This window comes from Batrachochytrium dendrobatidis (assembly GCF_000203795.2).
Source record: "Batrachochytrium dendrobatidis JAM81 unplaced genomic scaffold BATDEscaffold_7, whole genome shotgun sequence".
In the NCBI taxonomy this organism is placed as follows: Eukaryota; Fungi; Chytridiomycota; class Chytridiomycetes; order Rhizophydiales; genus Batrachochytrium; species Batrachochytrium dendrobatidis.
The window spans coordinates 1017893-1043131 of NW_006281105.1; the positions used below are offsets into that span (position 1 = coordinate 1017893).

Genomic DNA, 25239 nt, shown 5'->3' on the forward strand with positions numbered 1-25239 from the left:
GTAACCGTTGAACAGCACTTTAGAGTCTAGACAAGCATGACTGTACTGAGTCAAAATGAATTGTGTCGCCAGTTGTGAAACCGTGATGCTTTTATGGCAGTGACTGTAACTGGTGCTTACTTGCGTTTATCTTGATAAAATTACTAAACATGGTTGAACTGCTAGCGATCTATACCCTGACATTGATAATCTATTCTGACTTGAACTGAGCCCCACTTAAACGTTTCTATGAAACTTGTAGTGTAATTTTAAAAACTAGATTTCTCGTGGCTATTTGTTTTATTTTCCACTGGCCATGCAGTAGTATTTGAAGTAAACAGTCATTTATTTCATTGAAAACGATAAATGTTGCTCAACGCGAAACTTTACTGCAGGCTGACCAACTTTTAACCTCTAGCTCTAAACCTTGCAGCTACTCAAGGCCTGTATCTAAAACTCATCTGCCATTAAATAAAAGACTAAATATGCTTGCACTTGCAAAACAGTTTCAAGATGCAATGAGTCATCACAGTTCTACTCATAGCCCATCCAAAGTAGCATTTCAAACTAAAACCACATCCTCTTCAAAACGTATCATTAAACAAGGTTGGATCCTTAAAAAGTCTGGCTCTAGTCTTTTTGCAAAATGGCGTCAAAAATATCTTGTCTTGTCGCTAGATACGTCTCGCACAGATGTAAAGAATCAAGATGCACGGTACGTTCTGCATCTGTATGATGACCGAGATATATCGAAATTGCCCAAACACGAAATTGAGGTTGCAGACTTGCGTATTGATCCTACTGGTAATGGATCTGGGGTTGGATCGTCTACATCGTCAAGGTTGAAACGATATACAGCGCCGTTTGTTTTATACTCTAATAAGCGCAAGGTAAGATAATATTGCTCTTGTCGCGGACATGTTCATCCAGTCTTGTTGTTTCAGTCCTGTCTACCTTCAAACTGAAACTGCACTGCAGTGCATGCATCTACCCTGAAATATGCATGATTTTCTCAGACACAGTTTATAATGAGAACACTGGCGAAACTGTTGCCCCAAACCATTTCCCACTGCCTTCAAAAGCATCTTGATGTTTAATTCACTTGCCTGTCGCGTTCGTCACTTGTATGAGGGGGTTGTGCTTGTTTAGCAAAAGTACACACTAATACAAAGCATACACACCTTCTTCATGTCTCAATCCCCTTGTATACAATATTTCCATCTTGCCTTTTATGCGCTATAACATTGGTTTTCTAACATTGACACCATTCAACTCTGGTGGTATTTTTGTATGCGCCATATCAGTTTTATCTTGCTGCTCAGATCCAAACAGATCGCGACGAGTGGCTTGATCTTCTTCAGCAACAAAGCAATAAAAACAATGGCGGCAAACTATTGCACAGAAATAGTGAGAGTCATAATCGTGAGCCAACCTATGGTATCTCACGCTCAGGAACTGTTCAGAGTATGCGTACTCCACGTGCTCGTGCCGCCACATTGAGTCGATATGTCACTCAAAACAATACAGCTGGACCAGCTTCTATTTCACGATCAAACTCTCGATATAGTTATTCTGGTAGCTTATATAGAGATGAAAGCGACGCTCGGTCTGTCTATTCCAACACAGAGTCAGAGTATTTTGACGATGATGCTGTATCGGTTGTATCGGGAGTATCCGGCGTCACTCGAACCACCATCACTCCTAGTCAACGTAATAGTCCGGATGAAGACGACTGCAGTTATACTTCCTCCAGAGTTGAGACTCTTTCATTCAATTCAGAACCTGTGTTGACTCCATACGAGCTGACGGTTATGGGAGATCCACTGACTGCTAAAAATAAAATAAACTCTGCTCACCCCATGCCTGTTCACAACAAGGACACGCTTCGAAAACGCCGTGCACCCATGCAACTCATGTCGTCCACAATGGCGTATTCTCAAAAATCGTGGAATGAAAAGTATCAAGCACTTTTATCCATGCGGGCCATTACGCCCGAGGCCTTGCTCAGTCGCGATGTACAAATCATGGATCTCATTGGCAATTTCCGTGAAATTTCTGGAGACTATGCACAAAAAATTATTGACGGGCTGCATCTCCAAAACGGATTGTCCAATCTTACCAATACCCCAATGGAACATGGTGGTATTATCTTTCAGTTTGCATGCAACTATGATACATCCAACCCAGATGAAGTGCATATTGCATTGAGTCGCAGTTCAAGAGAGCTAAAGGGTATCGATGCCGCGCTTCAGGCTTCGTGTCGAGCAGGAGATGGCAACATTCCTGTTTTGCGAACAATTCTCATGGCATTGATTGATTACAAGGGATTTCGAATTATTGCGCATGCAGATATTGGCGGACTAAACCAGGTACAGGTGGTACATGACTTGCATCCTGAGCATCCTATTTTAGACGATACTGCCACAAACTGTATGGCTCTTATTGGTCGCGAACTCAATCTTAAGCAGCATGCTGTACAAGTGAATGTTGATCGCCGTGTTCAAGTTCCACTGTCTGCAACTTCAGAAGTGCATATGGATAGCAAATCCAAAGTGATGTATCTTACAAGTCTTCATGAAATATTTCCTATTGATCATTATGTTGAAGATGGGCAGTCAAGAGCTGCTGAATTGTCACAGGGCGTCAAAACTATGTCGCTATGCCACAAAGATTTACTTGAAAATGGTGATTCAAACATGTCCATCAATCTTAACCACCGGCTTAGGCCCGAGTTCCTTACCGTGTATCAAACCAACCTATGTGCAGATGGACTCACTCCAACATCTGGCTCAAGTCGTCGTGAAATGGAGGATAATGATGCACAAGTGAGTCGTGCTAGTCGATTTCTTCGTGAAACCTGGATTCCTGGATTTGTTCGCACACTAGATAGTCTGGATGCAAGACCATTTGACTCTGCTTCAATGACAGGTGAAATGCATCGAAATGGTGTTAATATGCGATACCTTGGTATGGTGTGTTCATTGTCTACCATTCCGTTTATTCGCAACTTGGCATTGATTGAAATGGTGGCACGAATTGTAAAGTCTATTTTACGCGATCGTATTCGTAGCGCAATCCTTCATTTTAAAACTGTCGGTGCAACACAAATTGATGAACAGATGAGATCCTATGTTACAAGCATGTTTAGTTCAGTTTTAGGCAACAGCGAGAAATCCCAACGATACTTTGAAGATAAGATTTGCAGTGCTTTGAAATCCAAGTTTAGCTACCAAATCGGATATCGACAGTTTAATAACCTGCATCGCCCAGCATTGTTTTTTGCAATGCAATACCACTGTGGCGTTCAGTTTTCAGACTCTATGGATTACAATTTTGAATGCAGTACGCCTATATTACCTAGTAACTTTAAATCGTTTACCGTGAGCGTCAAGACATTATCTGGGCTAGCTCAAATTCAATCTGTACCAAACTCTCGCTCGGCTACTACAACACAAATAATGACAGGAATGCAGGGAAATAGTAGTGTTAGCTCTGTATCATCTACTGGGTATGACTATAACGGTGGTGAACATTCAGGTTCAAACGGCAATTCAGGAAACCCAAAAGAAGAAGAAAGGCTAGCGTACTTGCTGGCGCGTCATTTTAAAAGTGTCGGTCCCAAAGCCAAACTGAGCCCATGCAATGCATCTGCAACTGCACTTTCTCAAATTGCGTCATACTACAATTCCATTGGACGCTTTGAAGAGGCAAGAATGTATGCTCAGGCAGCAGTGTCGTCTTCACTTGCAAATCATATAATATATGCACTTGCATCGGCTCAGCTATTATTTGCCTTGGCTGGACTGCAAACCAATGCAATGGAAGCTCCCGATACAACTATTTTGGCTACATATCGCAATGCTCTCAACGTAGCTGAATGGCATTGGGGAAGCGAATCCCCACTGGTTCTATGCCTTCATGATCACATGTCGGCCATTTATCAACGATCGCAAAATCCACAAAAAGCGTTGGAATACATTCGTCAAAGTCTAGACATTTCCAAAAAATCATTGGGCAAAAACCACGTTTACACGGCTGCATACTTGACCAAAACAGCCTGTTTTCTAAAACTCCAATCACAGATTGACGAGGCAATTGATCGACTTACGCAAGCAATACATATTTATCAGAGTTTGAGAAGCGATCCTGCCAAGATTGCCGAGGTTCATTTTTATATGGCCGAGTGTTTAGCTGATCGAGGTGATATTGACGGAGCAATTCAACATGCACAGACATGCAGAAGGTTACGAGAACGAATGTTTGGATTTTCAGATATCCGAGTGATTGAGTCGTGCCAGCAGGTTGCGACAATGGTTTTAGCTCCATACGTTGATTATAAAGGGGTTTTGACACCCCAAATTCGGCAAGCTTATCGTGATGCCATTGGGTGTCATGAAAAAGTATTCCGGTATCTCAAAACAGTATCACAAAAGCAACCAATTCCAGGTCATTTTTATGGCGGAAGGTACTCATCCAGTGTATCCAACCATGGTGATTCTAGTGGATTGAGCATGATAGCCACGATTCCCATAAGTAAAGGCACCATTAAACGCAATCAAGTATTTAATCGACAGCAGATGGTTTCTGGCGCAATGATGCATACTGGTGGGGCGGTCGATGGTCGCATGATGGCATCAGAAGGCAGTAATGGATATGCCACATCAATAGCGTCTAATGGAAACTCCAACTCTTTATTATCACAAGGCTCTAGTGCACAGCTGAAAAACGTGTATCCTGCTGCATCAAAAATGGTTTCAAGAGCATGTAATCTGCTGGGTACCAGTGGATCGTCTTATCCGATTTCCGGCCCACTCATTACGTCTCCGTATGGATGGACGTCTCCACTAAGCCGATCGCTTATGCACAAGCTTACCAAAGATATTGTGAAATTGAAGCTAGCATTACTTGAATCACCTCGACACCGTGAATGTGTTCGTATGCTTCGTGCACAACGTCTTGCAGCAAGTTCTGGCACATCCAACGTTGCCAACAACTACAGCAACCAGAGCTATCTGAACCAGGAAGGGACAGAGTCGCTCAATAGTGGAATAGATCCAGAAGAAGCACGTGGTGTGATTCTTCGTCTTGCAGCAGTGAGTCCAAGTGTTTACCTTGATGGAATCTTGCAGCGAATTGATGATGGGGATCATAGCGCTGTGGAAGAACTTCGTGTTGTTCTCATGTTAACTGAAAGCGAAACCGTTGGACTGGTCGCATGATAGGTTGGCAATTTAGCTCCAACTTTTTTGAAATGTATTGAATTTTGCCACTGCTTTCCTGCTGCTTATCCCATCAGACTACTTTTTAATCCCATGGCTTAATTTTATCTGAATCTAAATCTCTGCAACAGCAGTAATATTGCTTTGAAATCTCAAAGTACATTGTCATGCTTGTTAACCTGATAAATCTTTTTTTCTCAGAAACTATTAGCCAGTACCATCTTTTTAAAAACACCAAAATAAAAACGTATCAAAACTACTACTGCACAAATGCACGTATAATTCACTATTGGGAAAGAGCAAACAATACGAAAAACGTAACCAGATATTATTATTTTAAGTGCACAAAGGTAATGTATCCTAAATTCCCTTGATAATCACATTCGCCCCCTGCATGGTCTGAATAATTCTCGGATATCCGCAGAACCGATCATGTATGGCTGTAACTCTAAACACTCCTTCCTGGCTTGTGCTTAGCCGCCAATGATGATCAGCTATATTGGACACGGAATTCGTTACCAAGTCAATCTGGTGTGCTCCACGCTGGGCAGCCGATCCAATGACATGAGTATAGGTGAAACTAAATGGTGGCTCTCCAACAAACTCCACATGCACTTCTGAAGCATCGCCTTCGCGGATATCATCTATCATGTCATGTCCACCATCTACAATGGCTTTGGGCAATCCTTTGACAGTTGTATGCATGGTCGGATCAGTGCTAACATCGTTGTCACAGCATGCCATGCCGTTACACACCTTGGTGATAACAATATCACCGGGTGAGCCTGCCCATAAAGTCATCATTGGATCGGCTATAACTACATCAGGCTGCAACACACCGTTGAATGTGTACCCCACAGTGAAGGGTGGAGAGCCTTGAAAGTTGTAAGAAAGAATGTCGCCAACGCATATGATGGATGGATTGTTTGCTGAAGTGATTTTCGCCTGGTCGGCCAGATGGATAGATGTGGTGGTTAAATCTATGCCATTTTCATTGGCGTGAGTAGGTTGTTTTAAACCGCTTTTAAGCAGCGGTGTAGCGGCAGTAGAGTCACGGTCACTTCCCGGTACATTTGCAGCGCATCCAGTTCCATCAATAACCGACACCAGTCTAAATGTGTATCTTCCGGGTAAATCTACGGCACCAGCATTTACATTTGACATCCAAGCAGTGCCATCTGCATTTGCAGTCAAGACGCTTTTATCCAAAGTGATGTTTTTAAACTGTTTAGGTAAACTATCATGCGTACAATCCATACCAACTTGAAATGGTGGTGCACCTGAAAGCTTTATACCCAGTCGGATAGCATCGCGATGCTTCTGCGTTGTACATTGGTATACATGTTCTCCTGGATCTTGAAATTGAATAGTAGGCGGAAGGTTTACTTTGAGACTGATTTCTTTTACGCCAACAGATATTTTGGAACGGTAGTGGCTGTCAGAAATCGAGATGATGCGGTAAACATGACGTCCTGCTTTGGCTGTATCAAAAATAAAAGGATAGGTATCGGCAGACGTATTAATCTTGTTGGTAATGGTAACAGGCTTTGCCTTGCGATCGGCAACATAGGTGTGCTCGTACTCTACACTAAAAGGAGGTGTGCCAGAAAGATTGAGCTGGACACCACTGTGTGAGTGTTGACAAACTGCTCGTTCAAGACCAATTTCAGATAGAATAGACAAGGATGGTTTTGGAATCTGAATGACCTCTAGTAAGCGTGGCTCGACAGCATAACCCTGGCAAACCGAGTCGCGAATGCTTAAAAGTTCAAAAGTGCCTGTGCCAAAAATCTCGAGGTCACGTCCGTTGCGAGTAGTTTGAATTGACGAGTCGGCTCCGCGATAGGTAATTTCATACGGTCCTTTTCCAGATACAGAGATTGGCAATGAGGCGCGACCATCCTCGACAATATATACTGGTTTTGTAGTTTGAAAATTCACAGTGGGTCTTTGTGCAAGGACTTCGATGGTTATTCCAGATAGTCCAACATTTTCTTTGCACCCATTCACATCTGTGATTTCTGCAATGTCTACCAAATAAAGTCCTGCAGAGTGAAGAGAATCCACCGTAAAATGAGTGCTGGCATCTTCCAAAGGAACCTGAAGTGAGTATTCTGTGCGTTGATTATTATGCACAACAAAGTAAATGACGGTCCACGGACCAGATCCTTGAACGTTGATGGAAAGATCGACGGTGTCGTTAATGCAACGCACATACTTTGACTGTTTTCCTGAAAACGATGCAGAGGAGTGCGGATGGATGATTTGAGTAACACTCAGATTATCGAGCGAAATACCTTCTGGGTAGTTGGCATCACCCATACGAGTAAACAGGTAGCGATATTTTCCAGTTTCTTTGGGTGATAGAACGAGAGCATGGCGAGGCTTGAGAATATTGGAGATGGGAACATCTCGGCGCTCTACAAATCGAGAGGAATCATCACGATATTTGGGATGATCAATCATGGAGCGCTCTTCAATATAATCAACCCAAAAAGGTGGCTCGCCAGTAAATGTCAGGTTGATATTGGCTCCAACTGCCCCTAAGCACTTTTCTTTAATTGGTTCTGAAGACAGAGTCATGGACGGAGGAAGAATCTGTTGTGCGAGGCAAAGTGAGGGCAGTTGAATAGCACCAGTGCAATAACGATCGCTCACACTCACAAGTGAATAAGAGCCAGGATGACTGATTAGCAAATCTGCGCGACCTTGCTCGGCAACAGTAAACGAGTCAGGAATAATGGTGCCGTCTTCAGTCACTCGATCCATACCAACAGTAAAGGGGCCAGATCCAAATAGTATAACGCCAAGTGATGATTGACCACCAGCACGAATCTTGACACTATCTCCTGCAACAAACCGTGCCTGTGGATGTGCATGACCATTTACAACAAAAAAATCGCCAACCGTGTCAAGAGAAACATCAGTACTCTGCTGAAAAGGATCAGGTAAGCGTAGGGATGATTGTGTCTGGTAATTAACAGAGTTGTTGAGACCGTCAATCACTCGACCAATGCGTAATATATGAGGAGCATCACGATCAATCTTAATAGTCAACGAAACAGTGGTTGTGATCTGTCTTGCACTTTTAACAAGTGCTAAAATATCAGCATCAATTTCATCTGATGCAGAAATAGTTTCAGATGACGAATCGTCAGATTCTACAGCCTCGACAGTCACGACACTTTCTGCATCTCCAGCCTGTTTAATGAGCATGACTGTCAAGGGAGCAACACCAGTCAGCTGTACGGATGCTGTAAATTCCTCATCCATGCACCTGTCAAATGTTTTTGTATCATCTAAGCCAGCTTGAGACTTGTAAGTAGAAGGCCAACTCCACGAAGCAGATGGACACTGCACAATCTGAGCATGTTTACTAGCAACAATTTTCCCAGGTTCGCCATTGCCTTCACGTACGGACAAAAGACGATATATTCCTACTGATGATCCAGGAAGAGAATAAAGACCAACACGACGACTAGAGAGTTTACTAGCAATTGGATCGGGTACAAGTTCTTTCAGACTTCCATCGGATCTGAGAATAGCAGTGACCGAGTCTTTAGCGGTGATATCAATTCCTTTAAATTTCTTTACAGTTTTCGAGTTTCCCAGTAAAATCTCGTAGTCAATCTTAAATGGCGGAGTTCCTTTAATCAGCAAAGGGATTTGAATGGAAGGTCCAGTAAATCCTTGCAAAGCACAGAACACGGTGTTATTTGGATTGAGTTTAGCGATAATGGGAGGACGCACATTGACAGTATGAGAACCAATGATGTACGAAGAGTTGAGAATGGCATCTAAGATTCAATAGATTTATACAGGTCAGAGCAACGAAGCCAAAAATCGAGATCCAACAACAATTTTTTAAAATCAAGAATAATACTCACCAACATTCAATCTAGGACGATCCAATACATGGGCAGATGAGCGACCTTGATGGGATCCAGACGCAGCATTTCCATTGTGAGAAGCCATGTTTGATGCAGCAGAGCCAGCAAGAATAGAGCCGCCACTAGCCATAGCAGCAGCATATACATCCCAGGCATTTTGAGAATAAGTAGATGCAATGATGGCAATGATGCCAGTATTGATACCCCACAGAGCAAGCAGGACAGTAAGCGAACCACACATTGATAGTGTAAGCCAAGGAATGCGAGCCCAACGAAGGAGTAGCAAATAAACAAGATCCAGACAGCACCATAGAATCAGATGCGAAGCATCCAAGTCCAAAACAGTGGTTTTCAATAGTAAAACCAATGGATGCATCCAGAGCCAAATGGGATCCATCCAAGTGTCCGAATGCAACCATTCCTGATAAAGAGTTGGATCTACAGCATGTGAACTGTGTAAAACATTGGCCAGTTTAATGGTCTGACAGAGTATGAATGCATACAGAGCAAGTCTTCTCTGAGCAACTGGATCCATTCCACTATGCAACAATCGTTAAATCCGGCGGATTGTCTGCAAGGTTACAACTATCGATAAAAGTGATGAAAATATTTATTTAAACCAATTTCATATTTTGATGACATTCAACAGACTGCAGCCTTTCAACCGTGAATTCTTGAAACTCACGATTGGTTTGTAAACTGGAACCAGTTGTAACAACAAACTCGAACGAGTGTTTTGTTGAATCGGAAATCTGTCGAGACTTGCAAAGAACATCATCAAAGATGATGAAATTGTCCGTTGTAAAAGATTCATTTTTATTCGAATTCAATCAACTTTTGTTGAATAAAGACGTCTGGGCAGAATTCTGCATTCCAGGTTTATCCATATCATTTCAAAAGAACAGTTGTGGCTGTTGGGATGGTTTGGCTTGCATCGCTCCATTGACTGGACTGGGTATCATAGGATTACCATATCGCATTGATGTTGTAGGCTCGCCATTGTTTCCTAACGCATTCAGACTGGGCATCGCAGGCTCTTTTTTCTTGGATCCTGGTGTCAATGCATTTACATCCAGCGATACCAACTTGGAAAATGTGTCAGTCGTATTGGGCTTGGTTGGTGTTGTCATGGGCTGCATCGTTGAAAATTGTGTAAACCCATTTGTTGGAGATACAAGAGATTGAGCTGGATAGATTGTTTGTTGCGGTTGAGTATTTGCATAAGTTGTTGGAGCAGATACAAAAGATGTAAAATCACCAAAGTCACTGGCACTCGGGTGTTGTTGAGTCAAAGGTGGTGGTTGCTGTGGATTGGAAAATGATGCGAATCCACCATTAGAAGATGCTCCGATGGATGGTTGCTGTGGATTGGGAAATGATGCGAATCCACCATTGGAAGATGCTCCGATGGATGGTTGCTGTGGATTGGGAAACGACGCAAAACTGCCAAACCCTGTGCCATTGTTGGTCGCAGAGTTTGATGTCGGTTGAACTGCTGCGCCAGAAAGGTTAGACCAGTCATCACCACTATCCAGATCTAGTAGATTCACAGTTGGTTGCACCGCGCTCTGAATATGCGGTGCTGTTACAGCCGGTTTTTGCTCAGCAGGACGATCGAAAGGTTGCTGGTCTTGTCGCTGTTGAGAAACAGGAAGCGGTAGATCTGCTGCACGACCAGATGCTGAATCTCTAAACGAATCACTAAAGGATCCGCTACTGATACCATTTCTTGGCATAGATCCAGATCCAGATCCAAACCCACCGTATTTGGTGCCAGATCCACCACCAGCACTACCTCTATCAAAGGATGATATACTGGAACTGTCCACACCAACGTATTTAGAACGATTCTCTATACTCGACACATGCCAGTGTTTTGTTATAAAGAAATACTACGACTCGAGTCCATACACCACATCAACTTACCTTTAGCTTTAATGCGCTCAGTCCGTAGTTTTTCGTCATTCTCCAAAAGCTCGATAATCTCCTTTGCTCGATTCTTGACTAAATGAACAGTAAAACACACGAATGGTGATTAAAACAGCTGGTGGCATGCATGACAGATAAAAAACAACATGTTACCATTCATTCCTTGATCTTTTTTCTTGTCATCTACATAGGTATAGCTTAACAGCGCACGTAAATCATATACGTGGCCACGTGCAGAGTCGATGACTTTTTCAGAGCCATTCTTGATGAGGTATTCAAGTAGCTGTAAAGACTAGATACCCATGCATGTCAGGATATATGGCATTTAACATGGCAGCATGGAAACTCGTTTACCTTGTATGTCTGACGCCAAGTAGGGCCAGCAGGCTCTTGAAACCGTTTGTAGATGGTATTCATAATATCATTAAAGTGTCCACTAAGAGTCTGTCAGTATCTTAATAAGAGTGAGGTATTCTAGCGCTACATGCGCAGCGAGTCGAGGGATTCGTAAAATCCAATCGCGAACTACATGAAACCACACGAGTCATTGCAATATCAAAGATCCATCGACAAAAGACTTACTAGTGGCTTGTAGCTATTGTCGGTAAATAAACGTCACACGTTAGTGTTTGTTGAATATCAAATCAGTTTAAACCAACTCACCATTGGCGATATCCATCATCAAAGTAGACGAAGTTCCCCCTAAAAATACAAGTCAATCATCAGACGGTAGTTTGCCCACAACCAATGCAATAATAGCCATCAGTAGTTTATATTATTCACTAGACAACGTACAAGGGTCATTGTTGGTAGCATCACGAACTTTGGCCTCGTACTCGGTGTAGTTCATAACGGCGTTTTTGACCTTTTTGACCATGGTGGTGGCCTGCTCCAGGTAATCCTGCAGATTCATGATGATGGTTAGAGTTGGACGCAGTCAGCCCGACAAACTTGTTGGCTTGATGAGCGTCTCCGATCATTGAATGCTTGACTGACAAGCTCGTCAATGTTCGAGGATTAAACTGCAAGATGGAAGGTCGAGACTTTCTGGCCATGGCAACGGCCCCTGTGGTCGCTGTTATTACCGACACTGCACGGATAGTTCCGTCTATGCTCATGTCAAAGAACAACATTCCTGACTTGGTTCATTATCTACGACCTTTTGGACTAGCACGTCACTCTCATGGTAACACTATCGTTGTCATGGAATTCACTGCTGCATCTACACTCATTGCTAATCTGATTCTATCTTTTAGTTTCCATTCCGGACATGCATGGAAATACTATTCAACTTGATCCTGGCCATATTCGATTCGTGGATTTGTGTTCATTGGATACGCCTACTGTTGCTCGGTCTGGAACGGTCGATGCTGCTGTCATGGCTTCAGTCTTGACTGCTACCATGGGCTCATCTGCTTCACCTTCCAATAATACTGCGTCATCTACTGCCGGATCTCCCCTTTCCCATCCCACCAAACTCCCCTGTTTGCGCAGTATTGACGAAGTGCATCGATACCGTGAATCGGGTAACTTTATTCCATCAACAGTATTGTGATTGTCGCTCCATATTAGTCTTGTTATTTATACTGTTATTTTTATTGAAACATCCGGATCCAATGTGTGCGTGCATTCTGCCAGTTCAACTTGAATCTATCACGCCATGGTTTCAGCATTATCTTCGTTTGATCTCCTTGTATATGGGTATCTCGGAGCATGAAACATTCAATCATCCTGTCGCATGTACGTAGTCTACTACTTTGCTATTCTCTCATGTCAACCATCTGCTTTTAGGGTTGTAGCTCAATACAAATTCTTTGAATATCTAGGTTTGGTCGTCGTGTCCACTAGCGATCCAGATCCTGTGGCTACTGCAAGAGATTTACTTACCGAATCAAATATTCCACATGCCTTGAGAAAACCTTATATGGATCCATATATTCAGCGACTGTATTTGCTGATACACGATCCTGAGGAAGCTCCTAATGTAGAGTAAGCATTTTTTATTGAATATGCTGTACACTAATTTATGAGCATATCATTGACTAGACGATACGTATTTAAAGCCCTCAACTAATGCATGTTATACAATCACAGTCCTGATGCAATTTTGGCCAATATGAAACGATCATTTCCAACTTACATGCTGACGATCAATACTCGTCCAGCTAATTCAGATCAAGCTCAAAGTGTTCCCGATATTTGGTCAGCTTCCATTTCAGAAACTGCAGAGCTGACTCAACGTCTATCTAGCACTTCCCCTATACCACCAAATCTGTCCACATCACCCAAAACAACAGCTACTCCGCAAACAGAGTCTCTAAATTTAGTCAATGCTAGTGATGCAAAATCACCACTTTTGACTATAACGACTACTACCGTTTGTGGGCAGCGAATATCCGTTTCAGATTATTCAAACGTCAACACTTTTATAGAAGAATTTCTGCTGGATCACATTATTAGTCGTATGGTGGGTCAGATGAAAGAATGGGAGCAAGACGTTGCTAGTGTACGACGTGGCATTTCTGGCAGACTGTTTAAAGTCGGTCTTAAATATTTTAGTGGATCGAAATCAGCTGCATCCCACCCTGTACCCTTTACAGATCCCATAACAGGACAAACCATGTTTCCATTTCTTTCTCCAGAACTCATCATGCGACGACTGGGCGACTATGCATTCATGCTTCGAGATTACAGATATGCTCTATCTATCTATGAATCAGTAAAAAAAGATTTTACTTCCAATGAGCGCTATGCAAAGTACTATGCTGGAATTCAAGAAATGATGGCAGTGACATCTCTTATGATTACCGATTCTCCGAAAAGTAGTATTGACGCAATGGCCGAAAACGCAGTCCTAAAATACATTGACGCCAAATGCTCTCTCTATGCGAGTCGAGCAACCATGTGGATTGTTGAGATGACCAAAGAGCATAATCTGTTCAGAGATGCTGCTGCACTACTCATTCGCATGGCTGGTGAAGAGTCTGATCTCAAGGGTGCTTTGTTTCTTGAACAGGCCGCCATCTGCTTCCTCCGAACCACTCCGCCTTTACCAAGAAAATACACTTTTCATTTAATTTTAGCTGGAAATCGGTTTTCCAAGTGTGGTTTGCGCAATCATGCTCAACGAAATTATTCAACAGCTTTGGAAGCTTACGGCGGACTAAATTGGACTTTGATTGACGACCATATCCACTTTGCGCTGGGGAAACAGTTGTTCCATATGGGAAAGGTTGATGTAGCCATACAATATTTTATCAAATTGCTGAGGAAAAGTCGGCAGTCTGCTGCTGGACAGCGAGCATATCTGTCCGAGTTTTTGTATATTTATCAACAGCTTGTTTCTACAAGGAATGTTGAGAATGGAAGCTCGGGTAAACTCGAAGATATACAAGACAATCTACCCACTGTTCCGCTTCCTGTTATTTTAGATGCTGGAGTAAAGCTTGCTCTACAGAGAAATGAGATCTATAAAGGTGGTACTGCTGATACACGCAGTAATACTGGTCCTGGGGTTTCTAGTGGTGCTATAGGTGGATCGAATACCCAAGATGGTCACGATACTTTCAAGGATGATGGATTGATTTGGACGTCGCTTGAGGAAAAGCTTGTCGAATTTGTTACAGAAGGTACTCCTAGCTCATCTGCTACTTTCCGTCGTCGGCCACCCTTGGGACAGCCTGTAACGGTTCTTCCTGCAAATTCAGATCAAGCACAAACTATTACAGCTGTAGATGAACCCGTCACTGTTTCTTTTCAATGGGTCAATCCACTTCAAGTTCCCATTCCTGTTAATAATATCTATTTGGAGTGTGTGTTTTCGGGCTGTTCTGAAACTAAAACCGAGTTGGTAATTCCATCAACTGGCGACGTGCCTAGTCGCATTGAGCTACCTCAATATGATATTCAGGTATTGCACGATGTTTCTCTTGATGCAGGCGAAAAACGCAAAATTCACCTCAAGATATATCCAAAAATGGAAGGTGAAATCACTGTATTGGGTGTACGATATCTACTATGTGGTATAATTCCTACTTATAGGAGATTTCAAAAGCGTCGACAAAAGTTGAGTGAGCCTCAAGTGCAACAGGCAGATCAAGATGACCAAGATACCAAAGATATATTGCTCAAGATTCTAGTGACGCCTCCAATGCCTGTGCTAGATGTAGTGTTTCATTCGTTCCCAGAAACAATGCTGTTGGGACAAGTATCGCAAGTAGCGCTAGAGTTAAATAATCGTGGAACAAGAGGGCTTAAAAATTTAGTTGTGATTACAAGCCATCCTACTGCATTTTGTTTTGGGGATGGAACGTCGTTGGAGCAACCTTCATATGCTCCCAAGGCTCCAACAAGCGAATCTAATTATGAAGAAAAAATATCTGTTTCTAATACGCTTGTAGATGGGTCTGCGTGCGCACTTCAACTCCCATTGTCTGATGATACCGCATCAACCTCCATGTCACCCAATACAAAGGATGCGCTCATGTCAGGCGGGATCCTTTCTGCATCGCTTATTACTCTTATCCCAGTATGGGTCAGAGCCGATAAGGCTGGTAAGCAAGTGTATAGGATATTATTTATGTATCAATCGGAGAGCCAAGGTAGCTACCGAATACTTCGCTGTGTACTTACTACCGAGGTAATTCCCTCGCTTCGAGTCAATATTTTTACGCGAACCAGCATCAATTGTCTCGATGAGTTTATTCTTGGTGTAGAAATGGAAAACTTGCATCCAAACCTTCCACTTACATTCCGGCAAATCACATCCATCAGTCCATCGTGGCAGATTGAACCTTTAATTGATTGTGAGCAATTTACCGAGAGTATCATGAAGCCAAGCCAAACGCAGTATCAGTACTTTCGTATCAAACGGTGGATGGGTCGTGCGCCATTGATAATGAGCCAAACACCAGAACTCATGACCACGTCTGCCATACAGAGACTTATTTTGCAAGAAGATGCAAAACCTTTTACTCCGCCAGATATTACCATGTGGATTAAAAGTTTAGGTGCACAAAACCAACTTACTACTACCAGTGAGCTTCCATTGGAATCCTTTCTTCATTCACAGCGGTATCAGACACGTATAGCGCACTTGCTTACGCAGTATCCGAGTTTGACACTGGCACAGGTTAAGCAGCTGTTTACACAAATATGGATGGATGATTTAGATTTATGTTTCTTTTGGGATTCAACCGCGACTGGACAGCGAGGACATTTGGCACTCACAGGACTTAATCTTTGTCTATATTCTCCACTTCCCCTTGCAGCTTGGTTTGGGCATATGGATGCAAAGGCTTTTATTGGAAGAGCACTGTTTAGTGCTACGGTAAGAGAACGCAAACTTCTTGTGGCAAGTTTGCTGAAATCTCGAGCCAAAGATGCATGTCCTGTTCGGGTTGTTGTCGAATGTGTACCAGAGGTGGTAATGAATGCCGATGGAAAATGTTTTGTAGAAGTGGACATTATTCTTGGAAATAGCTCCTGGATGCATGTAGCCGAGTATCAGTTTGAAGCCATTTCATCTTTTAGTAGCAGTGTAGAAGATGCGCCTGTCAAGGGATCAAGTAAGAATGTAGGTGATAGGCCATCGACTGTGGGACCTACTGCTCTTTCAAAACGACTTAGCGTGGCTGCAGCTTCCGGCGGGGAGTCGTCCACTACCAACTCGACAGCAACCAAGGGACCATCTGGAAACACGTTCGCATGGGTTGGACAAACACATTTTAGCGGTAAACTTGAACCTGAATCTCAAACTCGATTTAAACTTCATGCCTGGTTTTCACATCTCGGTATGCATGATGTGAACCGATGGAAGCTGAATGTTCTCTTGATGTTTTCAGACGAAGCCAACGCGGTTGGAGATGTACCTGCCGCAACTAGCAAAATTGGAAACAATGAAGTAAGCTCGCCACTCATAAAGTCTGTAAAGAAACCTGGACTAGTATTTGTGCAGATGCCGACTATGGCCCAGCAAGTTTACGTTTGTGGGAAGAACTAGACATCCAAGTTAAACTGCTGTATTCGTTACCGGTTCGAATCCAAACTGACGGTTGGAGATGATGGCTGGAGCCATGAATGAATCTACTTTTATTAAATATCAAATCCAATTCCACTCGATTTGGTTGTGCAATGAAAAACAACATTCTAATCAAGCGACCGATTAAAAGCCAATTCATGAATAACAAAATGTCCAATCTCATCACACGATAGATTATTTGGTATTTAAATTTAAGCAGCAGATAATATATTTAAACGGCATTCACATCAATATTCCCTTGGGAATCAAACTGAGCAGTGGGGATTGGAACAGCCAAGTTCTTTTTCTCTCCAAGCTCATGCATCAAGATACGCACACGCTTTTGCTTTGCCTCGATTTGATCCAACTGAGATTCTGTACATGTCTTTGCCTCGGAAAGTTTTACCATGAGACGATCTCGCTCTAGTTTCTTGATGTTGTATCTGTATGATGCAGCTACCTGGTCTGGACAAGGCCGTCTAGTATAAATGAATGAAATAATTTAGATGGAAGCTAATTTAAATGCGTGTATAGTTGGGGTTGGTTTAAACCCATTGTAATGAGTGTACCAAATCCGGAGATAAAGGTATACTTGAACATGCACATACTTTTTTGATACTGGGGCTGATTGCTGAGAGTGTGTGGATGTCTGGAGTTTCTCCAAAAGGGCATCCAACGCATTCAATTTAGATACGATATCTCGTTGCTGAGCTAATTCCTTGAACGACTCCTAAATACCCATTCAATATCTAAATACGCAAGGTTTGGTAACTATCCAAGTGGATTCAAGTGCAGCGTATTACCATTGTAGACGATTCAAAGAATTGCATGGTGAGTTGGTGTGCATCAGATAAAGCTTTAGAATTGTCCCGAGCAAGTTGAGGGAAGCTGTTTGCAAATCGTTCTAAACTTTAGCAGTGTTAGTAGCTCAAGTGTTAGTATTCACAAGGCAATATAGGACAGTTGGCGAGTAGTGGATATAAATAGATGATAATCGGACAAAACTAGGGTTTCAACAGTCAAGGTCATACTTGCAGTCCTTGCGTACACCATGGATTGCAAGCTCCATGGCTTTTGTCAATCGTTGCATACGAGGACCGTGAACTAGATTGGATCCCTCCTGATGCCGCAGTTGTTCAGTCATCAATAGCCGTCCCAATGATTGAGTTGAAATGCTCGCTCGCAGCAAAAATCCTTTTGAATTTTTGTCCAAATCGACATCTTTATTCCATATTATATTGCTTATTTTTTATCAGACTGGATTACTCTGGCTTGAATATGTGGGATAAAGCAGCAGTACGCTACAGATTGCATGTCTAGTGCAGTGTTCTGATATTTATCAATCGTGTTTACCAAGTCGTTTTAACCAGATATCAATTCAAGACAATACATCAGGATCAAGTGTATAATCAGAGTTATCAAAAGGATTGCTATTTATACACAAAAGGGATTGTTACCAGAGCCATCTCAGATGCAAACGAGGCAAAATGGATGGTTTCCAGTACTGAATAACAACTGCCATAGCAACAACCAAGATGCTTGCAACAGTCATGCCAATTGGATATCGCCTTCTCATGACCCATCTTCGCGTTGCATTCCATTGCTTTTTCCGACGAGCCATGACTGCCAAACGTTTACATCTAGCCTTGAATTCTTCTATGGCACATACATCACAAAAGATAGCTTGCAAATGAAGATCGCTGTGCTGCTTGTCCGTCAGATACATCTGCATGTGTTGATCAAACCGAAATCCACATGCGTCATGAAGATGCGTGAGTGTTTCAATAGACGAGGACTGTTTGTGTTGGTGAATGAGATCAGCTATAGGCGTGGCTTTTAGCATTTTTCCTGCATCGACCAATACATGATCAACCATTTCCGAGTTAACGACGCCAGATGTAAGATAAGTGTGGAGTCGAGGCATCACCTCATCATCATCTGCTTGGTGCATGTCGTAATGGTGATGGTTAGAACCAAACTTTCCAATAATGTCATTCCTGCCAAAATGTAAAAATGCAGCAGCAATGTAGACTAAAAAGCACGTTCCATATGCTACAAGTCCGTCCATGACACGCAATGCAGCATCTACTCTATCCAGATCGTGAGTGAATGCAGTAATAATCCAACTCAACGCATACATTCCCACAATATGCGAACTACTATTTGATCTCTGTCTGGTAGTGCCAACATCCCCACATGGCTTGAGAGCAATATAGAGGTCATGATCAACTTTTTTGAGAAGAAGATGAATGAGAAACGTGTAGGTTGTAGAAGTAGTCATTGTGGGTTCCATAAAATCTAGCAAATGCAGAATAGTCATTCTGGAGAGAACTTTGGAAGATTGAGGACGAGATTTATAAAGCATGTGAATGACAGATGCAATATCATGATACCCTTGATAATAGTTTAAGCTAGAATGCATGGAACATCAAGCATATGTAAATGCGATTGTTAAAACATAGGTGACATTTACCAATATATAAATGTCAGTTGTTTACCATGGATATTCTTGCAACACCCGCAGTATTACATCTTTGATGGCAGCACGATTGCGATCGACTGTTGCCTGACTCCAATAAGAAATTGATTTAGTTTGTGTTGGTGCGATAACCTGGCCATCATTGGCCGAATCTAAACTGGAACGAGGAATAGATTCATCAAGTGGTTGCTGTTTTATAGGTTTAGTGGTAGTGGTAAACTGCACAAACGAGCGAGCAGTATCTAAAGCGACCTGACGCTGGGTATCCAAACTGACAGCATTAACCAGATCTGTTTTAGTATCAGTATAGGACGGGTGAACATGTGGCAATATTTTCTTGTTGCAGGTTTTTGCAGGACTGCCATCCACACTGTCATTTGCAGCAAGAGAAGAATCTGGACGGTCTAGTCCCAACAGAACATGCCAAGATTGAATCCTGGCTTTACGAGAGCGAAACCCGCCAGGCGAGACTGCAATCTTACGAAGAGCAGCCAAATCTCTTGTGACAATAGCAGTGGAAATGGCACAGTTTTGGCTAGAATTCTTGTGGGCAGTGGAGTGGGTCATGACAGTTGGTTCGACTGGTGGATAGCAGATACTCTGAGCCAGAATGGATTGCTACTCACGTGTAAATGCTCCAACTCGAACCATGTTGATGTCTGGCCAGTCTTGTAAGTCGAACTGTTTCTTTAGTTTGTTGCATTCGCTCCTTGTTCATCTGTCGTATTGATCATAATCAGAAAACTATTCAATCCTTTTAAAGTAAAACACTTGAAATGGTTTTTGTCTGCTAATCCGATCATCAAAATCTGCTTAAACATGAATGGTCTTTCTGCCACATGTGGAGTTTATTGCTTTTGAACCATTCATTGGTATCAATGCATGAGTAGAATTTGACCAACAATTGGAATGAACATATGAGATTGTCAGTAATCATCATGTTTTTAAATCAATCTGACAATATCTGACTGCAACATTCCTGACTGTGAATTATTTAAAACTGCACAATGAGTTTAGGCTGTAAACTCTTGTAAATGCAACATCAAAACTCTCGTCAGAACATGACTAAATGGGTGACGTTTTAATTGAATCAACTGGAGCAACAGATCGTTTGACAGACTGGTTGTACCAACAACTCGGGTTGTCGTCATGGTACAAGAATCACGATTGATGTATGATTCTGTCATTCAAATCAGCAATCTATTGATTGTGAGGACGCCATTAAAGCAATCAAACTCATCACTTTTGTGTAATTGAACGGAATTTATGCAAGTACCGCCTCATACATGATACACTGATGGCAATGGTTGTTGACAATTCTTTATTTATTGTCATCATACCCTTTGTCGCTAGCTGTAAACAGCTTGGATTAAAAATTCATTAGTTCTGATTGTAGTTTCAAAAGTTCGAGTCATAATGCGCTGCCTTACAACAATCAAGCACTGCAGTGTTTTTCAGTCCTAATTAGGAGCGTGGCTGAGCCAAGGAGGCAATTCTGATAGGAGTGTTTATTTTATATTCGTATTCATGTAGAATAAAACCCTATTATATTCATCTTGCATCGACTGTCTCTTGTTTTGGAATAGACAGTGGATAATACTTGTTACGCATTTTTAATAGAAACTGACTTACTTCAATAAACACTCTCAATTCTTCAATAAACACAATATTAAGCTATAGCTTTAAACTGAGATTCTCTTTTGAACCTGCCTTGTTTGATTGGCATAACCATGCATGGTACGATCGCCAGATTTATTCATTGCAATCGAGACACTGAGTTCAACTGCTTCAATGTTTTCAATACAATTCATATTTGTTGTATTTTAAAATCTTGTATGTTCGCGCTCTGACTCGAGAGAACAACGATCCATGTCTTGGCACTGCAACAGATATTTCATGTCAATCACTCAATGCCATAATGCTTGATTTGTAGAAAGGGGAATTGGAGATTGAACAAGTGCCGAAAATGCAGTGTAAACATTCGTTCAGCTATACAAAAATGAGCCGAGGCAGTGAACTAGAATTTAGAGGACACTGTTGTCTAGTCAATGTGGTAGAAATCATGTCATGAGACTGACTGCTTATCATGTACTTTGATACCCTTGTTTAGTTCCATTTTAGATGAATACGGCCGTAATTGCATGACCCACGTGCGAGACAAGTATGCCATTCAGTTGCTGCTGAAGCAGGCTTTACTCCTTGGTCAACTAAACATATTTTGACCCTTCAAATTAGCTGAAAATATGAAAATACATTAATACCCGTTTTTAGCAAGCGATTAAGAGCGGGTTGCTAATTAGATATAAACACCAAACTCGAACAATCATTTTCCGATCCATTTTGATTCTGATATGCTGTTTTCCGTCATTGTGTTTTTGGTTCAACTTTACACTTTTGTGTATGGTGCAACAAATGCTACCGATTCTTGCACCAATAGTCTTACCCGACTAGAATGGCGCGAGCTTTCCACAGATCACCAACAACAGTACATCAAGGCTGTCCTCTGCTTGATGAAAAAACCAAGTTTAATCCCAAAACGACCTGCTATATCTAGATATGCCGAGTTTGGTGAGTTGCATTCAAGAGTCGCATCTACGTTTCACCAATCTGCCTTGTTTCTTCCATGGCATCGATCCTTTTTGAACGCGTTCGAGAGTGCTCTCAAAACTGAATGCAATTATCCTGGCTCTCTTCCGTAAGTTGGCTATACTGTTAATCTGGTATAGTTGCGGTTGACAAGTGTCTGAATCTTGCAACTTGTTTCATACTTGGTAAAAACCAGATACTGGGATTGGACTATTGATTCTCAAGCACCTGAATCGTCGGTGATATGGGATGCAACTGCATTTGGTGGTAACGGAAATCCCAATACTCCTCAGCACTGTCTTGTCGATGGTCCATTCAAAAACTACCGAATCATTATTCCTCAAAAATTATGTCTGTCTCGAAACTATAGCAAAAACTTTACTTCTAGAGCATCCTCTTATTCTCCAGAAAACATTCAGCGCATTATTGCCTCGCAAAAGAATTATGCAGACTTTAGATTTACTCTCGAGGGTGGACCCCACGCTATTGTTCATAGCAGTATTGGTGGCTGCATGAGCTTAATTCCTCTAAGTGCTCAAGGTAATATAGCTTGACATTGAGTGTGTATGCGACGGAATATATATAAACGATGCATATTCGATATTGATTCATTTTGTAGATCCAATCTTTTATCTGCACCACGCCAACGTGGATCGTATTTGGTATCTTTGGCAAAAAAGGCATGGTAATGCATACGGTGGATTGCGCAGTAACAATTCTCCCTCTAAAACAACCGATATACTGAGCATGTTTAAAGTGACTAACCAGCCCGATCTAAGCGTATCCCAAGTGCTCAACACCACTTCTAGTGCGTATATTTGCTACACCTACTCCAACTCGGTTCGTCCAGTGCCAGCATCAGCCAGTCTTCGCAAAAGTGTTTCGGAATCTGTCCGTAATACCTCTGCCCACATATCCAAACTACCTTCTATGCCAATCCTTACGCCAGCTATAATCAGTGCTGTAAAAAAGATTGCTGCTGCCAATGACTCGTTTAGTTATGGTACAGAGCACAAAATCACCCCAAAAGCTAATGATCGAATCGACAAAAAAAAGCTTCGCTGTCCACCTAGAGTACCCATGTCCATGATCACTCAGATGAGACTGAATAGTACAGAGCTAAAGCTTATTCGACAAAAGGAAAATGAGAATTGCGCTTTTGTGAATTTCTTGAACTTGGAAGATGTCGGGTATCAATCTCGTGCATCTTTGAGAAGCATAGAAGGTGCGGTATCATATAGATCCGTGACGCAAGAGGAGTATGATGCTACCGAAAATATGTTTGATCAACTCTACAATAGCTACCAAGCTGCCATTCGTGCTTGATTGATCTAACCTAGAGGTATAACTGCAACTTTTTTAAAAACAAACTGCTGTTGCCGTTTAGTCAGAGTCCATCAGCCTGTTTACAGCTAGCGACAAAGGGTATGATGACAATAAATAAAGAATTGTCAACAACCATTGCCATCAGTGTATCATGTATGAGGCGGTACTTGCATAAATTCCGTTCAATTACACAAAAGTGATGAGTTTGATTGCTTTAATGGCGTCCTCACAATCAATAGATTGCTGATTTGAATGACAGAATCATACATTAATCGTGATTCTTGTACCATGACGACAACCCGAGTTGTTGGTACAACCAGTCTGTCAAACGATCTGTTGCTCCAGTTGATTCAATTAAAACGTCACCCATTTAGTCATGTTCTGACGAGAGTTTTGATGTTGCATTTACAAGAGTTTACAGTCTAAACTCATTGTGCAGTTTTAAATAATTCACAGTCAGGAATGTTGCAGTCAGATATTGTCAGATTGATTTAAAAACATGATGATTACTGACAATCTCATATGTTCATTCCAATTGTTGGTAGCTGTGAAGATCAGATCACTTTTCAGTGTTGCTTAAATATATATTATGCAAGCTAAATATGTGGGACTAATATGCATCAGAGTATGCTTTGACTACAGCGGACAAACCATTACATTCAATGTGCAGCTTTTTTCAAGATAATATATCGAGCACTATGCTAGACAGTTTTTACAAAAACGACAAATGGACCAGGAAATGAAATTGCAATAAAACGGTCTAGATCTGATGTCCTTGACGACAGACTACTTTGCCATACCTCATACAAATAGCTAACCCTTGATGTTTAATCTTGTGCCCAATCACTCAGTTAAAAGTTTTGCACTGTATGTTCTCAAGCCTTAAATGATTGGTCAGAAACGCATTAAAAAAGCTGCCGAGATATCAAAAAGTATTCAAGCTATGCATATCAGCAGTCTGGTGATCCCAGTCAACGTGTTTTCTTGAGCATATGTGAATCAGATATTATTTATACATGTATGGAAACCAAAACTGTGCATGATTCAAGTCAAGTATACAGGAGGCATGTCAAAACAACAAACGTTGAATGCATGCGGACACAATCAATCCCAAATAGTTGAATGCTTTATGAAAACGTCTAGCATCATTAGTCTATAATGACACTTGTATTTCCAGTAAATATGCTGACAGGGTTAGACACCGATATCAATCGGCATGCCGTACTGTTCCGTAATGGAGTATTTGATCAACCTTGGCTATATAATGTTTAGTGTTTGATACGTCATATTGATGCATTGTAGATACTCGGATATGATTCGCCAAAAATATATCCAGACTGCTGCTATATTATACAGCCAAAGCATCAATGGCAGTGCTATTGTACACCTGATAGTGCCATGCAAATTCAAACAGATGTAAAGCTACCCGTATACGCAAAATGTGCGAGTTTGATCTGTTGGCAGTTTCCAAGATCTCAAATGCATAATCATCCAGTTCTAGTCAGCTCTTTAGCAGAGTAAAAGCGGACAGATAATGTATTGTTTGAAAACAGATGGTTGGGGTTTGTGTATATGTATTGGCGATATCAGACAGCTTTGGTAGCATACAGAGATTATATTACAAGTCGTTCAATCGCCACAGCGTATTCAACCTGTGCTTGAATGAATTGTCACGTTTTCGAGATTATCTTGTGGCTTAGCATTTATTTTACAAATTCAATGCAATTTATGTGGAATAATACTTTTTGTGTTGCATATGCATACCATGTTGTATATGACCGCTTTGTGATTTAATCACACTTGCTGAACAAT

At 41.7% G+C, this 25239-nt stretch overlaps 7 protein-coding genes across 7 annotated transcripts; 3 read left to right on the forward strand and 4 right to left on the reverse strand.

Moving 5' to 3' along the window:
• Positions 1–386: 386 nt before the first annotated feature.
• Positions 387–5198, forward strand: BATDEDRAFT_35312 (uncharacterized protein; the record flags this gene model as incomplete). The annotated part of the gene is made up of 3 exons (XM_006679513.1): positions 387–869; positions 1284–5072; positions 5109–5198. Exons 1-3 carry the CDS (start codon positions 465–467, stop codon positions 5196–5198), a joined length of 4284 nt encoding a protein of 1427 aa, XP_006679576.1. The 5' UTR covers positions 387–464.
• A 308-nt stretch (positions 5199–5506) lies between these two features.
• On the reverse strand, positions 5507–9329 carry BATDEDRAFT_35313 (uncharacterized protein; the record flags this gene model as incomplete). The annotated part of the gene is made up of 2 exons (XM_006679514.1): positions 5507–8995; positions 9086–9329. The coding sequence occupies 2 exons, from the start codon at positions 9327–9329 to the stop codon at positions 5559–5561; spliced, it is 3681 nt and encodes a 1226-aa protein (XP_006679577.1). The 3' UTR covers positions 5507–5558.
• A 553-nt stretch (positions 9330–9882) lies between these two features.
• Positions 9883–11923, reverse strand: BATDEDRAFT_35314 (uncharacterized protein). Its single transcript, XM_006679515.1, has 7 exons — positions 11813–11923; positions 11681–11719; positions 11600–11612; positions 11372–11453; positions 11171–11309; positions 11015–11092; positions 9883–10940 (listed from the first exon to the last, which is right to left on the reverse strand). The coding sequence occupies exons 1-7, from the start codon at positions 11892–11894 to the stop codon at positions 9982–9984; spliced, it is 1392 nt and encodes a 463-aa protein (XP_006679578.1). The 5' UTR covers positions 11895–11923; the 3' UTR covers positions 9883–9981.
• Positions 11924–12046: 123 nt separating this feature from the next.
• BATDEDRAFT_89195 (uncharacterized protein) lies at positions 12047–17131 on the forward strand (the record flags this gene model as incomplete). The annotated part of the gene is made up of 4 exons (XM_006679613.1): positions 12047–12203; positions 12274–12543; positions 12844–13006; positions 13112–17131. The coding sequence occupies 4 exons, from the start codon at positions 12047–12049 to the stop codon at positions 17016–17018; spliced, it is 4497 nt and encodes a 1498-aa protein (XP_006679676.1). The 3' UTR covers positions 17019–17131.
• Positions 17132–17247: 116 nt separating this feature from the next.
• On the reverse strand, positions 17248–18180 carry BATDEDRAFT_89196 (uncharacterized protein; the record flags this gene model as incomplete). Its single annotated transcript, XM_006679684.1, has 4 exons — positions 17248–17515; positions 17645–17766; positions 17840–17945; positions 18068–18180. The coding sequence occupies 4 exons, from the start codon at positions 18178–18180 to the stop codon at positions 17269–17271; spliced, it is 588 nt and encodes a 195-aa protein (XP_006679747.1). The 3' UTR covers positions 17248–17268.
• A 270-nt stretch (positions 18181–18450) lies between these two features.
• BATDEDRAFT_35317 (GTPase-activating protein GYP8) lies at positions 18451–20082 on the reverse strand (the record flags this gene model as incomplete). Its single annotated transcript, XM_006679516.1, has 2 exons — positions 18451–19447; positions 19535–20082. 2 exons carry the CDS (start codon positions 20080–20082, stop codon positions 18490–18492), a joined length of 1506 nt encoding a protein of 501 aa, XP_006679579.1. The 3' UTR covers positions 18451–18489.
• Positions 20083–21866: 1784 nt separating this feature from the next.
• Positions 21867–23427, forward strand: BATDEDRAFT_25580 (uncharacterized protein; the record flags this gene model as incomplete). The annotated part of the gene is made up of 3 exons (XM_006679418.1): positions 21867–22210; positions 22298–22641; positions 22721–23427. 3 exons carry the CDS (start codon positions 21867–21869, stop codon positions 23425–23427), a joined length of 1395 nt encoding a protein of 464 aa, XP_006679481.1.
• Between the last annotated feature and the right edge of the window lie 1812 nt (positions 23428–25239).

What these genes read in the sequence shown, in the direction of transcription:
- BATDEDRAFT_35314 (XM_006679515.1), bottom strand. Translation starts at nt 11,894, where the DNA reads ATGGTCAAAAAGGTCAAAAACGCCGTTATGAACTACACCGAGTACGAG. An exon ending in CTTGGCGTCAGACATACAAG is followed by an intron (nt 11,310 to 11,371) that starts GTAAACGAGTTT and finishes ATGGGTATCTAG; the next exon opens with TCTTTACAGCTACTTGAATA. An exon ending in AAAAGATCAAGGAATGAATG is followed by an intron (nt 11,093 to 11,170) that starts GTAACATGTTGT and finishes CTGTTCATTTAG; the next exon opens with TCAAGAATCGAGCAAAGGAG.